The 16,771-nt window shown below is 44.3% G+C and overlaps 2 protein-coding genes across 8 annotated transcripts; one reads left to right on the forward strand and one right to left on the reverse strand.

Moving 5' to 3' along the window:
• Nucleotides 1–81: 81 nt before the first annotated feature.
• LOC141539218 (putative protein PTGES3L) lies at nt 82–16,630 on the reverse strand. Of its 6 annotated transcripts, XM_074261627.1 has the most exons (16): nt 16,085–16,292; nt 15,929–15,995; nt 15,709–15,807; nt 13,739–13,828; nt 13,526–13,579; nt 8,778–8,915; nt 6,911–7,070; nt 6,669–6,726; nt 5,223–5,379; nt 5,005–5,121; nt 4,567–4,697; nt 3,915–3,981; nt 3,545–3,636; nt 2,826–2,880; nt 2,185–2,279; nt 82–328 (listed from the first exon to the last, which is right to left on the reverse strand). In XM_074261627.1, the coding sequence occupies exons 1-16, from the start codon at nt 16,225–16,227 to the stop codon at nt 193–195; spliced, it is 1,659 nt and encodes a 552-aa protein (XP_074117728.1). In that variant the 5' UTR covers nt 16,228–16,292; the 3' UTR covers nt 82–192. The 6 variants fall into 6 exon arrangements, with proteins under 6 accessions (XP_074117728.1, XP_074117722.1, XP_074117726.1 ...); XM_074261621.1 differs by lacking the exons at nt 13,526–13,579; nt 13,739–13,828; nt 15,709–15,807; nt 15,929–15,995; nt 16,085–16,292 and adding an exon at nt 9,019–9,489; XM_074261625.1 differs by lacking the exons at nt 82–328; nt 2,185–2,279; nt 2,826–2,880; ... (6 more) ...; nt 6,911–7,070; nt 8,778–8,915 and adding exons at nt 12,737–12,863; nt 13,219–13,246; nt 16,502–16,630 and having other exon boundaries at nt 16,085–16,198.
• Nucleotides 9,034–14,280, forward strand: LOC141539219 (transcription initiation factor TFIID subunit 9-like). Of its 2 annotated transcripts, none has more exons than XM_074261629.1 (2): nt 9,034–10,151; nt 11,385–12,888. In XM_074261629.1, exon 1 carries the CDS (start codon nt 9,306–9,308, stop codon nt 10,125–10,127), a length of 822 nt encoding a protein of 273 aa, XP_074117730.1. In that variant the 5' UTR covers nt 9,034–9,305; the 3' UTR covers nt 10,128–10,151; nt 11,385–12,888. The 2 variants fall into 2 exon arrangements, with proteins under 2 accessions (XP_074117730.1, XP_074117729.1); XM_074261628.1 differs by lacking the exon at nt 11,385–12,888 and adding an exon at nt 13,209–14,280 and having other exon boundaries at nt 9,306–10,151.
• Nucleotides 16,631–16,771: the final 141 nt, after the last annotated feature.

Raw genomic sequence — 16,771 nt, forward strand, 5'->3', positions numbered from 1 at the left:
ACCCATTACCTATTTTATAGTGTATATAAGTATGCATACACAAAAAGAACTACACAGGTTTGTAGACAGTATAGCATAAGATTCACATTCCAATAAAATCATTTTATTGTCTAGAAGAAAGCAAATTATTTCCAAGGCCACATGCTGTCTGGTGCTAAGGAAATGCTCAGGAAGGACACAAGGCAGGAGTTGCTATTCTTCAGCACTCTGACTATTGAGATAGTCGTGGAGAAGGGCCTGCACTTCTGCACGCCGGCTAAGTTTGGTAGCCTTGCCCTGAAAGCGGCCTTTCTTCCCAGCTCCTTTACCTTGCAGCAATTCAGCTACCCTGAAAACCAATATATTAGCATTAGAGACAACAAGCCCATTCAGGAAGAATACAGGAAGAACGCAGTTTTTTGAGTTCCCCTTTACCACTTAGAAGGAATCTCATAATAGTATCAATAACTCTTCTTTTTTTGTCTCTCTTTTATAACCAAATGCCTTGAAAAAGCTGTCTGCACTCACTGCTTCTACTTCTTCAACCTTGAGATCCCAAAGTGGGGCTTATTTCCCAGCAGTGTCAGATGCTCCCTCCATCCTGGAACTTACCCCACTCTGAGCCTCAAGCCCACTGCCCATTTCTCCATAGTCGAGAGGTCAGGGCCATGGCTAATCACATTACCTCGGCACACAGGGTACAAATCAGACCCTGCTGGCAGGGAGAATACTGGGCCTTGTCACATGCCCTGACACTTCTCCCTAAGCACCGCTTCCCTGAAGCCCATGTGTCCTAGATGGGGGGTCTCCCCTAAGGAGAATGAAGCCCCTCAGAAGTGCTGCCTCCCTTTTCCATTGGTACTCTTAGCACAATGTTGGCTTGCGGTAAGTGTATTAAGTTCTTTTCCACTCATTCCTTCACTTTTCAACTCCCTGCAATCAGTGCAATTTGTGATCCCATTATTCAACTGAAATTGTTCTTTCTAAAGTAATTAATGATCTCCTAATAGCTGAGTCTGGTGCCCTTTTTCCCAGTTGTCTCTTCAGCACCTGAGCTGTTGACTGCCGTGTCTTCCTAAGTATTTCCTGCTTTCCAGGTTTTTATAACCCCATTTTCTCCAGATTCTCCTACCTGCCTGACCATCCCTTCTCCTCCACTCAGTCACCTTCTATATCCTGCCCATTGGCCAAGTGCACCCCATGGTTCTGTCCTGGGTCCACCACTCTTCTGGGTGTGGCCTCTCTACTGGTGAGCTTCCAATTAGGATCTCTATTCGAGTAGCTTTAAAATATCTTTATAGCCAGGCCTTGCCTTTTCCTGAACCTCCCTTGTAACCAACTTTGCCAAACATCATCTCAGTATCTCATGAGTCAGTTAAACTCCATAAGTCCAAAATGGAAGCTACGGAGTCTCCTTCTACCCCACCCCACCCCCTCCCTCACCTCTACTTCTCATCCTTGCACCTGAAGGTATCCTGCACTCCTCTTTCTCCTTCACTCTCTCTATACTGTCCTTTCTATTTCCATGCCTCTAAATCAGCTTCTTATTTCTCTAGAATGACTCTCAGGTCCAGTTCTGAGTGGCTTCTTTTCACCTCCCAAAGCACTTCCTACAGATTTCTATTTGCTGATCTGTACACATGCTGCCTTCCTTCAGTAGAATGTAAGCTTCTTGAGGTCAGAGAGTGTTCTGTTTCTGTCTCTTAATCTGTCCCCAGTGCCTAATGTTCAATAAATGTTTGTCAACCAGAACGGAAGACTGTTAGGATTACTAGGTGAGAACTCAGGTTGTCTGGACAATTACAAGGTGAGAACTCAGGTTGACTTGACAGTTCTCTGGCTCAGACCTGTAAAGGAAGTTTACACCTTAGGAATCCTAGAAGGAGCAAGCTCATTGGTTGAAGTGGTTCTTCCCAGAAGCCCTTGCATTATCCCACGCCCATTCTCTGGGAGGATAAAAGAAGACACCACTCCAGAGATAGAAGAAGACTCTGCACTACATCTGGCTTGATGCAGCTCTCTGCAGGAAGGGAAGTCACTTCTCTGGACAAGAGTTAACAGCAACTGCCTGGAGACAACGGTTCACTACAGGAAGAAGAATCTGTCTGAAAGATTTGAGTAGACACAGCAGATCTCTTCCCAGAGAGCGATCCGGCAGCTTCTGGAGACGACAGCTCGCTACAGAAGACTTTCATGTTATCTTACCTGGGTCCCAGCATATCCACTGCCTCAACTGGTCCTGCAAGTAAGAAGAGCCCAGCACCTTTCTCATCCCCCACAGTTAAGAAGAGAAGGGTATCCTAGAAGAAAGATGGAGGAATGAATGAGTCCTACATACCTTGTGATACAAAATCTATTCATTCCCAAAACGATTCCTCCTACCAAGGGTAGATATTTCCTAAAGTTTTAGAATCAAATTCCTGAGCAATGAAGAAATATCTCTTTCATTTGTTCATAATGCATAATACAAGGAGAAATGGTCTGAAAGCAGTTGGAAGACATAGGGGGGCCACAAGAGCTTAGAGCCACTTAACAAATGACTGAGTGATACTGTAACTTCATTCCATAGGAGTCACCTGAAATAGAGGTGGGAAGGATGAAAGGCCTGGCTATCACTCAAAAATTGGTTTCTACAGAAAAAATAGGAGTGTCCCTTCTAGGCTCCTGCTCTGAAATGATATACAGACCCAGGAATAGCAAATGCCAGAGGTCCAGAAAGACATTATGTCACAGTCTGATCTTGAAAGAAGTTAACAGGCTGTGTTTAGACTAGAGAGCCAAATATAAGGAGGCAAGGTCCCTGGGGTGGGGGAAGGAGGGTAAAGAGGGGTACCTCATAGTCTCACCTCTATCCCAATTTCATTGGCAATGATGTTCATAAATTCAGAGTCACCATCTTTCCTACAACAAAAGACCATTTAGATTTAGAGATGGATGGGACCACCGAGGTATCTAGAACATTTTACAGATAAAGAGGCCTAGAGAGGCTAAATGACTTTCCCAAATGGTAAGGTGAAGACACAGGATCTGAATCAAGGTCCTCAGACTTCAGATCCAGCATTATTTTAATCACATGTCATATCCAAAGTTTACTTATTTAGGGCATTAAAGCAAGGTTGTGTCAGAGACCAGGGAGAGCAGGCTGTTCAGAGCTATCTGTTCCCCAAGGATAACGGTCCACGGCACACAAACTTCAGACTCCCCCAAGAATGAAAAAGTATATTAGAGGCGAGAGAGAGCATGTGGTCTCTCCCTAGCCTCAGCAGATAAAACTTTAGGCCCCAGTATCCTGGAACAACTGGGGTTTTCTGGATAGAGCATTGATTATGGGACCATGAAGAGAGGGAAGAAGATTCCAGGAACAAGCTCATCACCCTGTCCAAACGAAGTCAGGCATCTGACACCTCTCCCCCTTCTCTTAGGTTTTACAATATCATATTTAAGTGCAAATTTTTTCCCCAGTGTCTTTAGGCTACTGCCCACAGCAGCAATGTGGGGCACCAGTCTATCTCCCCTCCCTGGCCCTTCTCCTCCTCACTGCTGCTGCCAGTTTCTGAATCCTCACCTGTGTAATACAATCACTCCTTCCCTGTCTGAGCTGTTCCTAAGGCTGTGGGCAGTGAGAACGGCCAGGTCTCTGAGCAGATTCAGGTTGTTCTGAAAATGATACTGTAAGTTAGCAAGGTCGGTGCAGGGAGTAACATAGAGGAAAGGAGGTAACATACAGTAAATCCCCACCATCTCACCCCCCCCTTCCCTTACCTCCAGCTACCACCATATACCTAGGGACTTGACCCTGTGAAGCAGCTGCAAATATCTGGGCCAGGCCTAGATATTACTTATACTCTCCCAATCTAGGCCCAAGGGAAAGCCACTGTAGGAACGAATCTATCTCCACTACAGCCTCCCCTCCTTAGGGATCTAGGGTAAGTCACCTTCTGGAGCAGCTTGGCTGAGTTCTGCAGTTTCTGAACAGCCTCAGCATGTTCTTCCACTCCACACCTTGAGAGACACAGAAATCTGAAGACCCATCCTCTAATTCCCCACTCCAGTTTCTAGAGGATGACCCGCAGAGACCCAGTGATATCTGACTTCAAATAATGGTTCCTCCTCCCAAGACTGAGGACCACAGATTATTGTTGAGCATAGCAGAGACACACCAGCAACAGAAATAAAGCTGAGGGTGGAAGGTCACTTATTCACAAGACAACTGGGGACAAGGACTGGCCATTTGTATGATGCTTTAAGGTTTGCCTAGAACTTTGCATTGTCTTATTTAATCCTTCTAACAATTCTCTGAAGTAGATGCTATTACTATTGGAAACTTAGGTTCAGAGAGATTATGTCATTTGCCCAGGGCCACATAGCTGTTAAGTGTCTGAGGCAGGTGGTTTTGACTCTATGCCCAGCACTCCTTCCACCAGGCTGTTCTGCCAAGAAGCCCACCTTCAACAGCCCTCCCACAGCCACCAGCTCAACTGATCCTTGTTCTGAGAGAAAGCAAAGGGGTATATTTTTCATGTTGCTGATGGGGAAACCGAGGCACTTCCCTAACATCACTCAGTGGAAAGGAAAAGAGGCACCTACTTGAGTAATGTGGTCAAGGCCTTTTCTGCTCCATGACTTCTCTCCATCCACTTCAGCACCCGGTTCCCTGCTAGAAATACCAGGTTGGTCTTGTTCTTTTTCCCCTTCTCAGTACCAAGGATCTTAATGACCTGGACAAGGTTTGGAAGACGTATGTGAAGTGTGTTTGAAGAGCAAGCTAGGCTCATATTGCCTCTTCAGAATAAATGAATGGGGGGGGGGAGGGTTAAGGGTCATACAAAGAATCCTTTTATGGGGCTTACACCATGCACTTTCCCTACAGACTTCTCCAGTAGAAGTGGTGAGATTGATACTGGGCTTCTTTGCCAAAAGAATTTCAAGATTTTTGAGCCTCTACTCTCTCCTGCCTCTCTCTCAGGCCTATCCTGCACCTCTGGCCCTTTCTGGAGCCCCAACTTTTCCCTTCCTCCCACTTACCTGCAGATCACTGAGGTTTCTCACGTGAGTTCCACAGCACATATTGGAGTCGACACCCTCAATGGTGATGACACGGATAGGTCCTACATGGTCATCTGGCAAACCCCGGCCCCTTACCTGGGATGGGCAGGTATGTCTAAGCTTCTAAAAGGTTCTTTAAAAGAACCCTTTAGATACCATGAAGTTATCATTGACTACCTGTTCCCAACAGATTTTACCTTCTCCACCTCAGGATCATCCAGGCTCAGTTCCTTCACAGTCACAGGTAGCCGATTTCGGATCTTCTCATTGACACTCTGCTCGATAGCAGCTATCTGTTCTGGTAAGATCATGGGGCTATCCAGCTCTATTGTGCTTCGAAAGCGTCCTAACTCCCTAACCAGAGAGAGTGGGGTTCATGGGATGAGAATGAAATATATGAGATTGGCAGCTTATAGGACTAAAGCTTGAGGGGTTCTTAATCTCTCTTCCATCACCAGGTTCACTTTGGCAGTCTGGTGAAGCCTAGGGCTATCACTGCAGAATAATGTTTTTAAATACATAGGCTTGTAAAGGAATCCAATTATGGTGAAATGCAACTATCACAACCCTGAAGGAAAAAAAAAATTACAGATGCCATGAAAGACAGTGAGTCCATCACACTAAAATAACTGGATTAGAAAAATTCTCTTCCCCTGTCCATCCTCTGACACAGAAATATTACCTTTTCCTATCTTGGGAGCTAACAGAAAAGGACTGAGCAAATGATAGGCAGTATTCCATTCCAGGAAATTCTTGCCCCTATCCTCTCTGTTAAGGGAAAGCTAGAGAAGTCAATGATCTGTATCACATAGTCAATTATAAAATTGCAAAATGAAAAAAAAAAAAAAGAGCAATAAGATGAAATATACACTAAAAGTACACTTTTTTAACCTATAACTTCAGTAGTGTGATAGAACTCTGAGTAAGAAAACTCCTTCCACCAATGCAGACTGGGAACTGTTCTGAGACTGATAGTCTTAGATATTTGACCAGGACAATGAGAAGTAAATTGACTTTCCCAAGGTCACAGAGCTAATATGTCAGACACGGGGCATGAATCCAGATTATCCTGACTCCAAGAATAGCCCTCTGGCCACTATCCCATGTGGCATCTCTAATTAGGGATAGGAACTAGACAAGTGGAATAGAGAACTCAAGGATGAGAAAATTCTTTCTATCAACACAGAGTGGCACCTTTTTTGTAACTGAGTCCTTGAAGAACTGCTAATAGTACCGAATAGTTCAGTGAATTGTCCAGCAAGGTTCCTACAGCCTGAACCCTACTCTTCCTCAAATTTTCCCCCCCTTTTTAAAAAAGAAATATTTTATTTGGAAAAACAAAGTAAGAAAAAGTCTTGCTCAATTAGAAGCTCTGTCTAATCAGTGTATCATACTACCTCATAATTTCTGTAAAAATGACTAGATAAAAACAAAAATGAATGGGAAAAAATGGCAAAAGAACTCTGACAAGCATTCCTTTGTAACAGGAACTGACTGAAAAATATTAAGGCATTTCATGTGTTGAAGTTATTTTAAATGTAAACATTGGCTAAGCCAGTTTAGTTGATTGTACTAATGTTCAAAGTTATGGTTTTAATATAACTTTAAAACTTTTAGTAGTTAGTCCAATGTTTTTTACTCACCATGATGTTGTCTTCAATCCAAACAGGTGATCAGCCACAGCTGAGATGAGATGCTGCCCTGGATATTGAGATAAGGAGAAAGGGAATAATAGAACACCCTGACATACAAAAGCTCTCGGACTCAGGCACAGGTCTCTCTACACAAATGTTTGGCTGTAAGGATAGCCAAGGTGATATTATCATCCAGATTGAATTCCCAGTAATGAGGCTACATTTTTTCTCCACTTCCATTCCCTACATACCTGAATGCTGCTGCATGTGGTCAAACCTCCGCTCCCAGTCCAGCTGCACTTGGACTTGGCTCCCAGGTGCCAGGGGAGTAAGCAAAAAATGCTCAGCTTCAGGTCCCCGGCGGGTCACTCTGAGCACTGGGATGTTGTCAATAGAACCTCGGTCATCGGGCTGGGGGGAAAAAGTTTCTACTATGGATTTAGGAAAGGAAGGATAAAGCAGTAATTCACATTTAAGAAGCAATTTAGGAATTAAAAAGTACACATTGCCTTGAAAAGTAGGATTTGTCTGGGCTATAAGGAAACAAGTAGTGCAGGAATGAACACTGCTAGCTTTACTGCAGTCAGAGGACCTGAGTTTGAATGCTCTCTCTGCCACACACTGGTATGAACAGGTTGAATGAAATTACTTCTGACATTACTCTGATTCTTTGAAACTTAGTATGGTTTGGGTTTTTTGGGGGGAAGAGAAAGAGAGATGTGAAATAATGCTATAATCTGAAGTTCCCAAACACAGAGGTTGTGATGGATCTAATAGGCTCAGGCTATTCTGTTTTAAGCTGATTCTGATAGGTGGGGAACAAGGAGAGGATTTATCCATCTTTCTCTTCTTATTTTTTTTTCATTTTTTAAAATTGATTTTTAACACACATTGCTTTACAAATGTTGGGAGAGAAAAATCATAGCAAAAGGGAAAAAACCATGGGAGACATAAAAAGGCAGAAAAAAGTGAACATAGCCTGTGTTGATTTACGTTTAGTCTCCTTAGTTCTTTTTCTGGATGCAGATGGAACTTTCTGTCCAAAGCCTATTGGGACTGCTTTGGATCACAGAACCACTGAGAAGAGCCAAGCCTCCCACACTTGATGGTTGTACATTCTTGCCTTATAGCTTACCCTGTACTTAAGGAGGTCAGGGGTAGGAACTGGACCTACAGCATTGGCATAACAGTATAAGGAACTTCCCCAAATAGCCCATCCTCTGCAAATCAGAGAAAGTAACGGTCGGCCAGAGACTGAGTCGGGGCTGCCACAGTCCGCCTCAGGCCGGGATGCAAGGCGGCTCTAGCAATAAGAACTAACACAAAGGCACATCCCCAGCGCTCCGAGGTTTGTTCAAACGCTTCCATAAGGTAACAGTCTGCCGCGCCACTTTCTCAAATCTGAGGGGCCGAACTGGAGGGTGGAGATTCAAAGATTTACACTGAAAGAGGCCTAGGTCAGGGGTTCTTAAAACTGGAGCCTGTGAACTTTTTGTTTTATTTGTTTTTACTATTCTGAGAACTATATTCAAAATAATCAGCGAAACTATATCTACATTATGAAATTAAAGACGTCATTCCGACAAGGGCTCTCCGGCTTCATCACATTGCCACAAGAGTCCAAGACACAAAAAAGGTTAAGACCGCCCCCCATCTAGCCTAAGCCCTCCTTTTTCAGGAAGTGATCCAGGGCAGGGCGAGGAGGGCATCTCCCAGTCCCAGGGACCGGGCCTTGGGAATGAGACGGGACCTGAAGGATGCTAGAAGAGCCAGGAGTGTGAAGCCCAGGATTAGACTTCTAAGTCCCGACTCTGCCACCTCCAGGATGCGGGTCTGGGAAAGTCACTTCCTCCGCTATTAAAAAGAGCGATCTAAACTCCCACCTAGTACATTGAGCCCTCTCTCTTCTGCCCTCTAGGGGAAGAACCCAAAGAGAAGCTAAACTGAAGCACCGGGGTGGGTACAGGGGCAGGTGGGGGCCAGGATAAGGGCGTGGCCTGCATAAAGGGCGGGATTCCAGAGAGGAGTGGCTTGAAAGAGGAGGCGGGGCCTAGAGTAGCGGTAGGGTGCTTGGCGAGCTGGGGGGCAGGGCTGACGAACTAAGGCGGGGCCTCGCACCTGGCCCCCGCCCTCAGGGAAGAGCAGGGTATCTTCCAAGACCACGTGGTAGCCGCTTAACTTCTCCTTGTTCTTGCTATTGCCAGTCCCTTCCGTCTGCAGCTCCGCGGGGCGGCAAGAAAGCACTGTGGTGCTGAACTGCGGAGCGAGGGGAGAGCCGTAAGGCGGGGCCTGCCGGCCGACGCCCGCGCCCCTCCCTCCCAGCCCCCCTAGATCTCGAATCCCTAGCCTCCGGTCTCACCTCTCGAGCGTAGCTGTCCCGCTGGCACCGGAACGTCATGGTTGCTGACTCCCTGAAGGTTGGGAACGCTAAAGTGAAGGACCCGACAAAAACGGAGCTCAAGCCCTAGGTAGGACCTGTGTTTCTTTCCTCTGCGGCGGTAGAGTGTTTGGAAAGGGATTTCGGACGGTAGGCGGCGTGGGCCAGAATTAACGAAAACGGAAATCGGGGATTCTTCCCTCCCGGTCGTTTAGTAACCTTTGGCGTAGCTCTCGGAAACCGGAAGTGAAGTGCGGACACCGGAAATCATGGAGCCGGGCAAGATGGCGTCCCCCAAGAGCACGCCAAAAGATGCCCAAGTGATGGCTCAAATTCTGAAGGATATGGGCATCACAGAGTACGAACCAAGGGTCATCAACCAGATGCTGGAGTTCGCCTTCCGCTACGTCACCACGATTTTGGACGACGCCAAGATTTACTCGAGCCACGCCAAGAAACCGGCGGTGGATGCGGACGACGTGCGGCTGGCCATCCAGTGCAGGGCCGACCAATCGTTCACGGCGCCGCCGCCGAGGGATTTCCTGTTAGATATTGCCCGGCAGAAGAACCAGACCCCGCTGCCGCTGATCAAACCCTACTCGGGCCCGCGGCTACCGCCGGACCGCTATTGCTTAACAGCGCCCAACTACCGGCTCAAGTCCCTGCCCAAAAAGGTGCCGGCCCAGGCGGGAAGAATCACGGTGCCCCGGCTGAGCGTGGGCGCAGTCAGCAGCAGGCCCGGCACCCCCACCCTGGGTGCTCCCTCGTCCGCGCCCGCAGTGGCCGTGGCTGCCGACGTTACGACCCCTCTGTCTCTGGCCGGCCAGAGGTTCACGGTGCAGATCCCGGCGTCGCAGAGCCCAGCGGTCAAGGCCGCGATGCCCGCCACGCCCGCCGTGCAGAACGTCCTGATCAACCCCTCCCTCATCGGGTCCAAGAATATCCTTATCACGACCAATATGGTGTCCTCGTCGTCATCCTCGTCATCGTCTTCATCTTCCTCGTCCTCCTCCTCGCAGAGCACCCCCGCCGAGTCCTCCAATCCATTGAAAAGGAAACACGAAGAGGATGACGACTATGACAACTTGTAAAGGTCTGAGCTGATGATGTCAGAGGTAAGACTGCGCTTCATGGTGGGGTATCAGTCTCAGGTTGTGGCCAGTGTCCCAAAAGTCCTGCTGCAGTAAATAAAACTGAAAGTCTCACGCTGCATAAGGCATCCTGAGCAAATCAGCTATTATTAGAGCCTAAAATGTGAACAGGGAACACCATGTGTCTTAAATAATCACTGCATTTATATAGCACTTTAAGGTCTGCAGAGCACTTCCTCCCAACACCGTAGGAGGTGAGTACTATTTTCCCTGTTTTATAGATATATATTGAAGCAGACAGGTTAAATGATTTGCCCAAAGTCAGACAGCAAGGCTGAATTTGAACTCCAGCTCTTACTGACTTCAGGTCTCAGGATTCTGACCTCTGTATCACTTAGCTGCCTCCATTATTGAAAAAACAAAAGATGAAGAAAAGGGTGGTAGAGCAGCAGTATTTTTCACTGGAAGTGTAATTGTTGGATTTTCTTTATTAAGTTCAAGAATTTTTTTTGTTAGACTGTAGTTAGAAGATATAAAATAAGAAAATAAGGTAAAAAAAAAACCCAGTATCTAGCCCTTGTGTCCCTTGGGGCCAGTGTTCTGCAAAGAGCTATTCTTAGCTCAAGTTTATAGCATTTTAGAATTTGGAGCTTGAAGAGATTGTAGAAGCAATCTGGTACCCACTTTTTTTTTTTTTTTTTTTTTTTAAAGATGAGGGAAAGGAGCAGGATCAGTACTGGCTCCACCTAATAAGTAGCAGGTAGTAAACAGATGAGTTAAATTTGAACCCAGCTCTCTCCCAGTATAATTTACCAAGTGGTGCCAAAGTTTTACAAGCCTTGACATAGCTTTTTAAAGAAATTGAAGTTGACTAAGGCCAAGTGACTTGCTTGAGGTCATATCTAGTTAAGTGTCAGGCAGGATTTGGATTTTGGTCTCCTTATACTCCATATACTTACAACACCTAGGGGCCTAACTTGAAGGGGAGCTTCTCAGTGGCCCAAAATTGTCTAAATTGTACCCAAAAAGGAATCTCTACTATAATATATCAGAAAAATGGTTATCCAGTTTCTTGTTGAGGACACACTCCTGGGACCCTCCACTCTGTAACTTTCATCTGGTGTTCCCGGTTGTGGCTTATTGGGCTAAACAAAAAATCTAATCTTTTATGTGACAGCTCTTCCAAAATTTGAACTCAGCCATCATATATCATTCTCCAACCTTTTTTTTTTTTTTTTTTTTTTTAATCTTCTCCAGGCTAAACATCCTCAGTTCATTTAACTATCTTCATATGACATGGACTCTTCACTGTCATTCTCTTTGGACAATATCCTGCTTACCAGTGCCCTTCCTGAACTGTGGTGTCTTGGTGAAACCCAGCTTCTGCCAGGATTTTTGATATTACTGACACTTCCTGAAAGTGTTTCCTTTGAAAAAAAGTATACAATTTCTTTTGACTCTTTTCCTACCCTTCACATTTTCTCATTTGAAAAAATAAGCATTCCTTTTCTCAGAAGTAGATCACCAGACTATGGCCAAAGTTATGAACATCATTCAAATGAATTTCTACAAATGCTTCTCACTGTCAACCACATCATGTTCTGGGTTCAGTGAAATTAACATGAAACCTAAGCAAAAACCACAGCAACCCACTTTTGAAAGAGTTGTATGGTGATGATATAAAGGTGATCCTTTTTTTTTTTTTTAAAGCATTCTGGCAGATCTGGGAAAGTTCAAGTATGTCCCCAGAAATAAACTTTACCTGCTGTCTGAGGACTAGCCCAGCCATTTGCAAAAGAGGATCATCATAAAAATATGATGGCTCTGTCCTGAACAGCAAACATGCTATACATGTGTAATGATGGGAAAGGAATACTTTTAAGACTCAGTTCCTAGACTGTTCAGACAATTTAAGTGTGCAGTTTTGTTTACCAACTGATCATACTGGAAGAACTGAAAATATCCCTGGGCAAATTGTTATTAGAAGTGTAAGCCAGAAGGCAAAGTTATTGATTAAATGAAGGCTGGTTCCTAGCTTCCCAGATGGGGGTTTGTTTTGTCATGTACCCAAAGGCAACAAGGAAAGTCATTCTGTGAAATGTGGCCTTAGAACTGTTCTTCTCCCCCAACTAGGGAGAAGGAAAATTACCTCAGGTTGAGAACCTGAATTTTAGACATTAAAGAGAAATGGATTGTTAAAAGCAGAGTTATAAAATGGCACATATCTCTTCTTTGGGGAATTATACCCCAAGGAAATAATTTTTTAAAAAGTTATTTTATAAAAATTGTATAGTGTTGGTTATAAAATTGGAAACAGCTTCAATAGCCAACACTAGGGGAATGATTCAATAGACTATGGAAACTAATATACCAGTAGTTTGCATTTAGATAGCACTTTATAGGGCACTTTCTTCAGTCTAGTGACACAGGAAATGTATTGTTACCCCATTTTACAGATGACCAAACAGGCTTATCGATGTTGAGTGAGTTGCCTTTGGTCATCCTGCTAGTTAATGTTAGATCTGGGACTTCAAGATCTTTTGGTTTTAAATTCAGTGTTCAGTCCCCTATATGATAATTATGTATTGTATATTGAAACATTCAAAAGGTGTGTATGAAATCATGTTAAGTTAAAATACATGATACAATGATTCAAAAATGTACATAGGTTTACAAAGAAAATAGGGAGGGAAGATGACAGCATGTTCATTCTCTTCTGTAATGTTGCTTATGTTCCTAATTAAAAAAAAAAATTACAAAAGTTTTAGTTAAGTCTACTTGCTCTTTGCCTTTTCCCTTGTCATATACACAAACATGAGAACTCTTATGACTGGCCAAAATCCAGAAATTAAAAACTGATAATAGGAAGACACCAAAGGCCCATTTCAATAACAGCAGCCAAAATAGCATCCTTGGTGGACAACCAGAGAGAAAGGGCTTGCTGGGAGGATAAATGTTAAAGGTAGAGAGGTAAACCCAAGGCCCAGCATTGTTTCACCATAGGTCCATAATAGAGCCAGAGATAAGATCCAAAAATTGTAAAGGTAATGGTTTCTAGATCCCTACTTGTCTTTTTCACAGGAGAAATTACCTGTTGTGTCTTCACCACTGGACTCATCCTAGAAAAGAACAGAAGCTAATGTTAAGTGAGGGAAGAGAAGAGGTATTTGTATTTATATACCCAATGGGACAAGAAGGAAAAAGACCTGCTGGGCATACCCATAGAAGCAAGGAGAAAACACATTTAATCAGCTTTCTCTTTGCTGTCTGGAAAAAAATTGGAACTAGAGAAAGCAGGCTTCATAGGAGAACATAGCATCACAGAACATGTAATAAGTAGAAAACAACCAGTTTCACTGACCAGAGTCCCATGAATTAGTCTTATTTGTTCCACTTACATCCAGATCATCCATGGCAGGGGGAGGTCCCTTTGCACTAGCTTTCTTTAAGAGCTGGAAAGAAGATGGAGGAAATCACAGGAAGAAAGGATATCTAGATGTCATTGATCAAAGACACCAAGCAAAACCCTATATGACAGCAAACCAAACAGAACTTATGTAGAGTAAATGACAGGAAAAGAGAAACTCAGGGACATAAAACTGGCATCTCACCTCTGCATAATGTTCCACCTGAGCTAGCTCCACCTCTTCATCCCCTTCCCAGTCTCTCCAATTATCAAAGTCCACAGATAGCCACACTGGCTACAAGAGGAAAGAAATACTGAAAGTCATTCAAAAAGCATTTATTAAGAGTTTACTATATGGTAGGCAACCTGTAAGGTCTTGGGGATACCAAAAAAATCCAAAATTGTACAAAGAATTTATATTCCATCATAAGAAATAAGAAAGTAAATACAATGAGGAATATTAGGGAAGGCCTTGTACAGGAGGAAGTGGCTCAAGCTGAGTTTTTGAAGATGCTAAGATTTTAATAGACAAAGGAGAGAAAGTTCTATACATGGGGAGCAGGAGCAGCCTGTACAACATAAAGTTGATAGCAGGGAGAATATCAATTATAAGAGCAACATTTGCCATTGCAGGTTAAAAAAAAGAATTGAGCATGGGAGAAAATTTGGAACTCAAAATTATTAAAAATGAAAAAAATTTACATATACTTGGAAAATATGATTAATAAAAACTTTTTTTTTTAAAGTGTTGAAACTGTCTTAAATATTTAATTGGGTCCAGGGGATTAAGGCTCAAACCACTGAAGTAGGTGGTTAGTGATTTAAATTTAAATTAAAAATAAAAAATAATTGAGTGCTCCTCTCTCAAATATGATATCTGATTTGCCATCATGGCAAATGTGTACTTAGGGAACTTGCACTCAAAACTGAGTCAAAGCAGCATCTTTGCTGACTATCCTTGCCATATTATGGCTAAGTAAAGTTTTTCATAACTGTCCGATGAATTACAAATCTCTCTTTTCATTCCAATCTGAATGTGAACCACCAGGCCAATTCAGTCCAGACAAAAGGCTGCAGAGAGGTCAAGAGTGAGAGGATTGAGAACCATTAGATTTATCAATAAATGACTGGTGACTGGAGAACCCTGATGAGGCCAAACTCAAATTACAAGACTAATTAAGAAGATGTGCTGAAAGAACATGAATTCAGAGAAGCATGGAAAGACATGAACTTATGGAAAAGTTATATACAATGATTACATGACTGTCAATAAAAAAAATAGTCACAAAAAAATCAAGATTATAAAGAACAAAGGTGGTCTCAAAGATTTATGAGCTTTCTGTGGTGTAGGGGAAGGAGAGTTTGAGGGGTCAAAGAGTACAGTGATGTGAAACATTGCATAGGATATCATATTTTTTCCTATACATTGATGAATTTTATTTATTTCTTGTCTTTTTCTTGTTTTTAATTCTTTGTTAGAAGGAATAGATCTCTGAGAGGGAGGAGTTAGGATAAATAGTTAGCACTTAATAGCTACTTGATGTGAAACATTGTATAGGATTTCATATTTTTTCCTATATATATTGATGAATTTTACTTATTGTCTTTTTCTTGTTTTTAATTCTTTGTTAGAAGGATCTCTGAGAGGGAGCAGTGGGAATAGTAGAAGGATTAGCACATAGTAGATGTTTAAATGTTTAATGATTGAAAAAAGCTTTAATCACTATGGCCTCTAGATAAAGGGCCTTATTTTAGCCTTTCAAGCCCTTCACAGTCTGTTTGAAATGTGCCTTTCCAGGCTTCCTCTTCTTCACACTGCATTCCAACCAAGTTACTCTTCTCAGACAGCCTCTTTCATACTGTCTCTCTAGGTATCCCACTTTACCACCTCCAAATGCTTTTCCTTTTTATTTCTCTCGAAATCTCTTCTTTCCTTCAATCCTCAGCTCAAATGGTTCCCTCCATCTAAAGCCCTTCCAGATCACCTCAACTGTCAGTGCATTCCTCCTTGCTGCATCCCTTTGCCTTTATTGTATCTTTCTTGTACTTGTTTATCTGGGCCTCGATCCTGGAAGGCCTGAGTTCAAGACCCGATTTTCACACGTGGGTTTCTTAATTAAAAGCTTCTGTAATGAACTTAAGGCCCACACCGGTCTCTGCACCAGACCCACTCACCTTTATGTCTTCTTTGGTGAGCCGAGGCCAAGCTACTTTCTCCTTCCATTTTCTCACGAAGCACGTGATTGAGCGGCTTGATCTTTTATCCTGAGAGTCCTAGGGGGCAAGCAGACTCACTCAGGTAGTTGGAGGGGGAGGGCTCCTCTTTGTTCTGAAAAGAAGACTTCACCACCCCCACCCCCGCTTCTGCCATTCACCATGCCCCCAGGCCCTTTACCTTGGAGTTCACCTTGGCATAAAACTCGATCTCATTGTACATCTCCACACCCTCAGCATTCCTGCAGCTTGGAAGAGAGAAAAGGGCAGGGAGAGGCAATGGAGAAGAAAGACTTTGTAGGAGACACCCTGCCCCAAAGTGGGAGGGGGGAGGTACCTGAAAACCACCCGGTGGTCCTCCAGAAGCACTTGGACATCAGTGCTGTCCTCTACACAGAACTCCATGAACACATACTTGGGGCGGTCGTACCACAGAGTCCGGGCGTGCTGTCTGAGAGGAGGAGGGCATGGGACCGGCATGAGGAGGGAGTGTGTGGGAGAGCTGAATCTCCCCGACCCGAAAGGAGAACAACTGGAAGAAGGAGGGGAGTGGGGACCCCAGAAGGCAGAGCTCTCTCTCAAGGGGACTCTCTGCGTCCCCCTCTCCCCCTCCAGCCTCCACGGTCCGATCTCGGGAGTCTTGGGCTCACTGAGACCAAAGCTTTTAGAGGTGCCGAGTCCTAGCGTTCTGGGCTAGGACACCAGAAACCTTGAATCTAAAGAGAACCCGGCCGAATGACCAAAGGACACTCACCGTGTCATGGCGCTGGTGACGGCGTGTTTCGGGTTGCTGAATACAGCTCCTGCCCCCTCTCCCCAGCTATCTTTAGAGCCAGGTGCCGCCCCCGACAGCTGATGCTCCTTATATGGCCCTGGGAAGGGCAGACGAGGGACTCCAGGGGCCAGACGCCTGTGGGGTAGGGGTTTCAGATGGGGGTGGAGGGAGGAGAGGTAATCCCTTTTGCTCTTTCTAAAGGCAGTCCTGTCACCACCAGAGGGGGAGGAAGGGGGGAAGGGAACAAAG

The sequence above is a fragment of the Sminthopsis crassicaudata genome, chromosome 4 (assembly GCF_048593235.1).
Source record: "Sminthopsis crassicaudata isolate SCR6 chromosome 4, ASM4859323v1, whole genome shotgun sequence".
NCBI lineage: Eukaryota > Metazoa > Chordata > Mammalia > Dasyuromorphia > Dasyuridae > Sminthopsis > Sminthopsis crassicaudata.

Coding starts and splice junctions, on each gene's coding strand:
- LOC141539219 (XM_074261629.1), top strand. CDS start 9,306: ATGGAGCCGGGCAAGATGGCGTCCCCCAAGAGCACGCCAAAAGATGCC.
- LOC141539218 (XM_074261627.1), bottom strand. CDS start 16,227: ATGCCGGTCCCATGCCCTCCTCCTCTCAGACAGCACGCCCGGACTCTG. Junction 6,727..6,910: donor CCACATGCAGCAGCATTCAG/GTATGTAGGGAA, acceptor CTCAATATCCAG/GGCAGCATCTCATCTCAGCT. Junction 5,122..5,222: donor ATGATCCTGAGGTGGAGAAG/GTAAAATCTGTT, acceptor TGCCCATCCCAG/GTAAGGGGCCGGGGTTTGCC.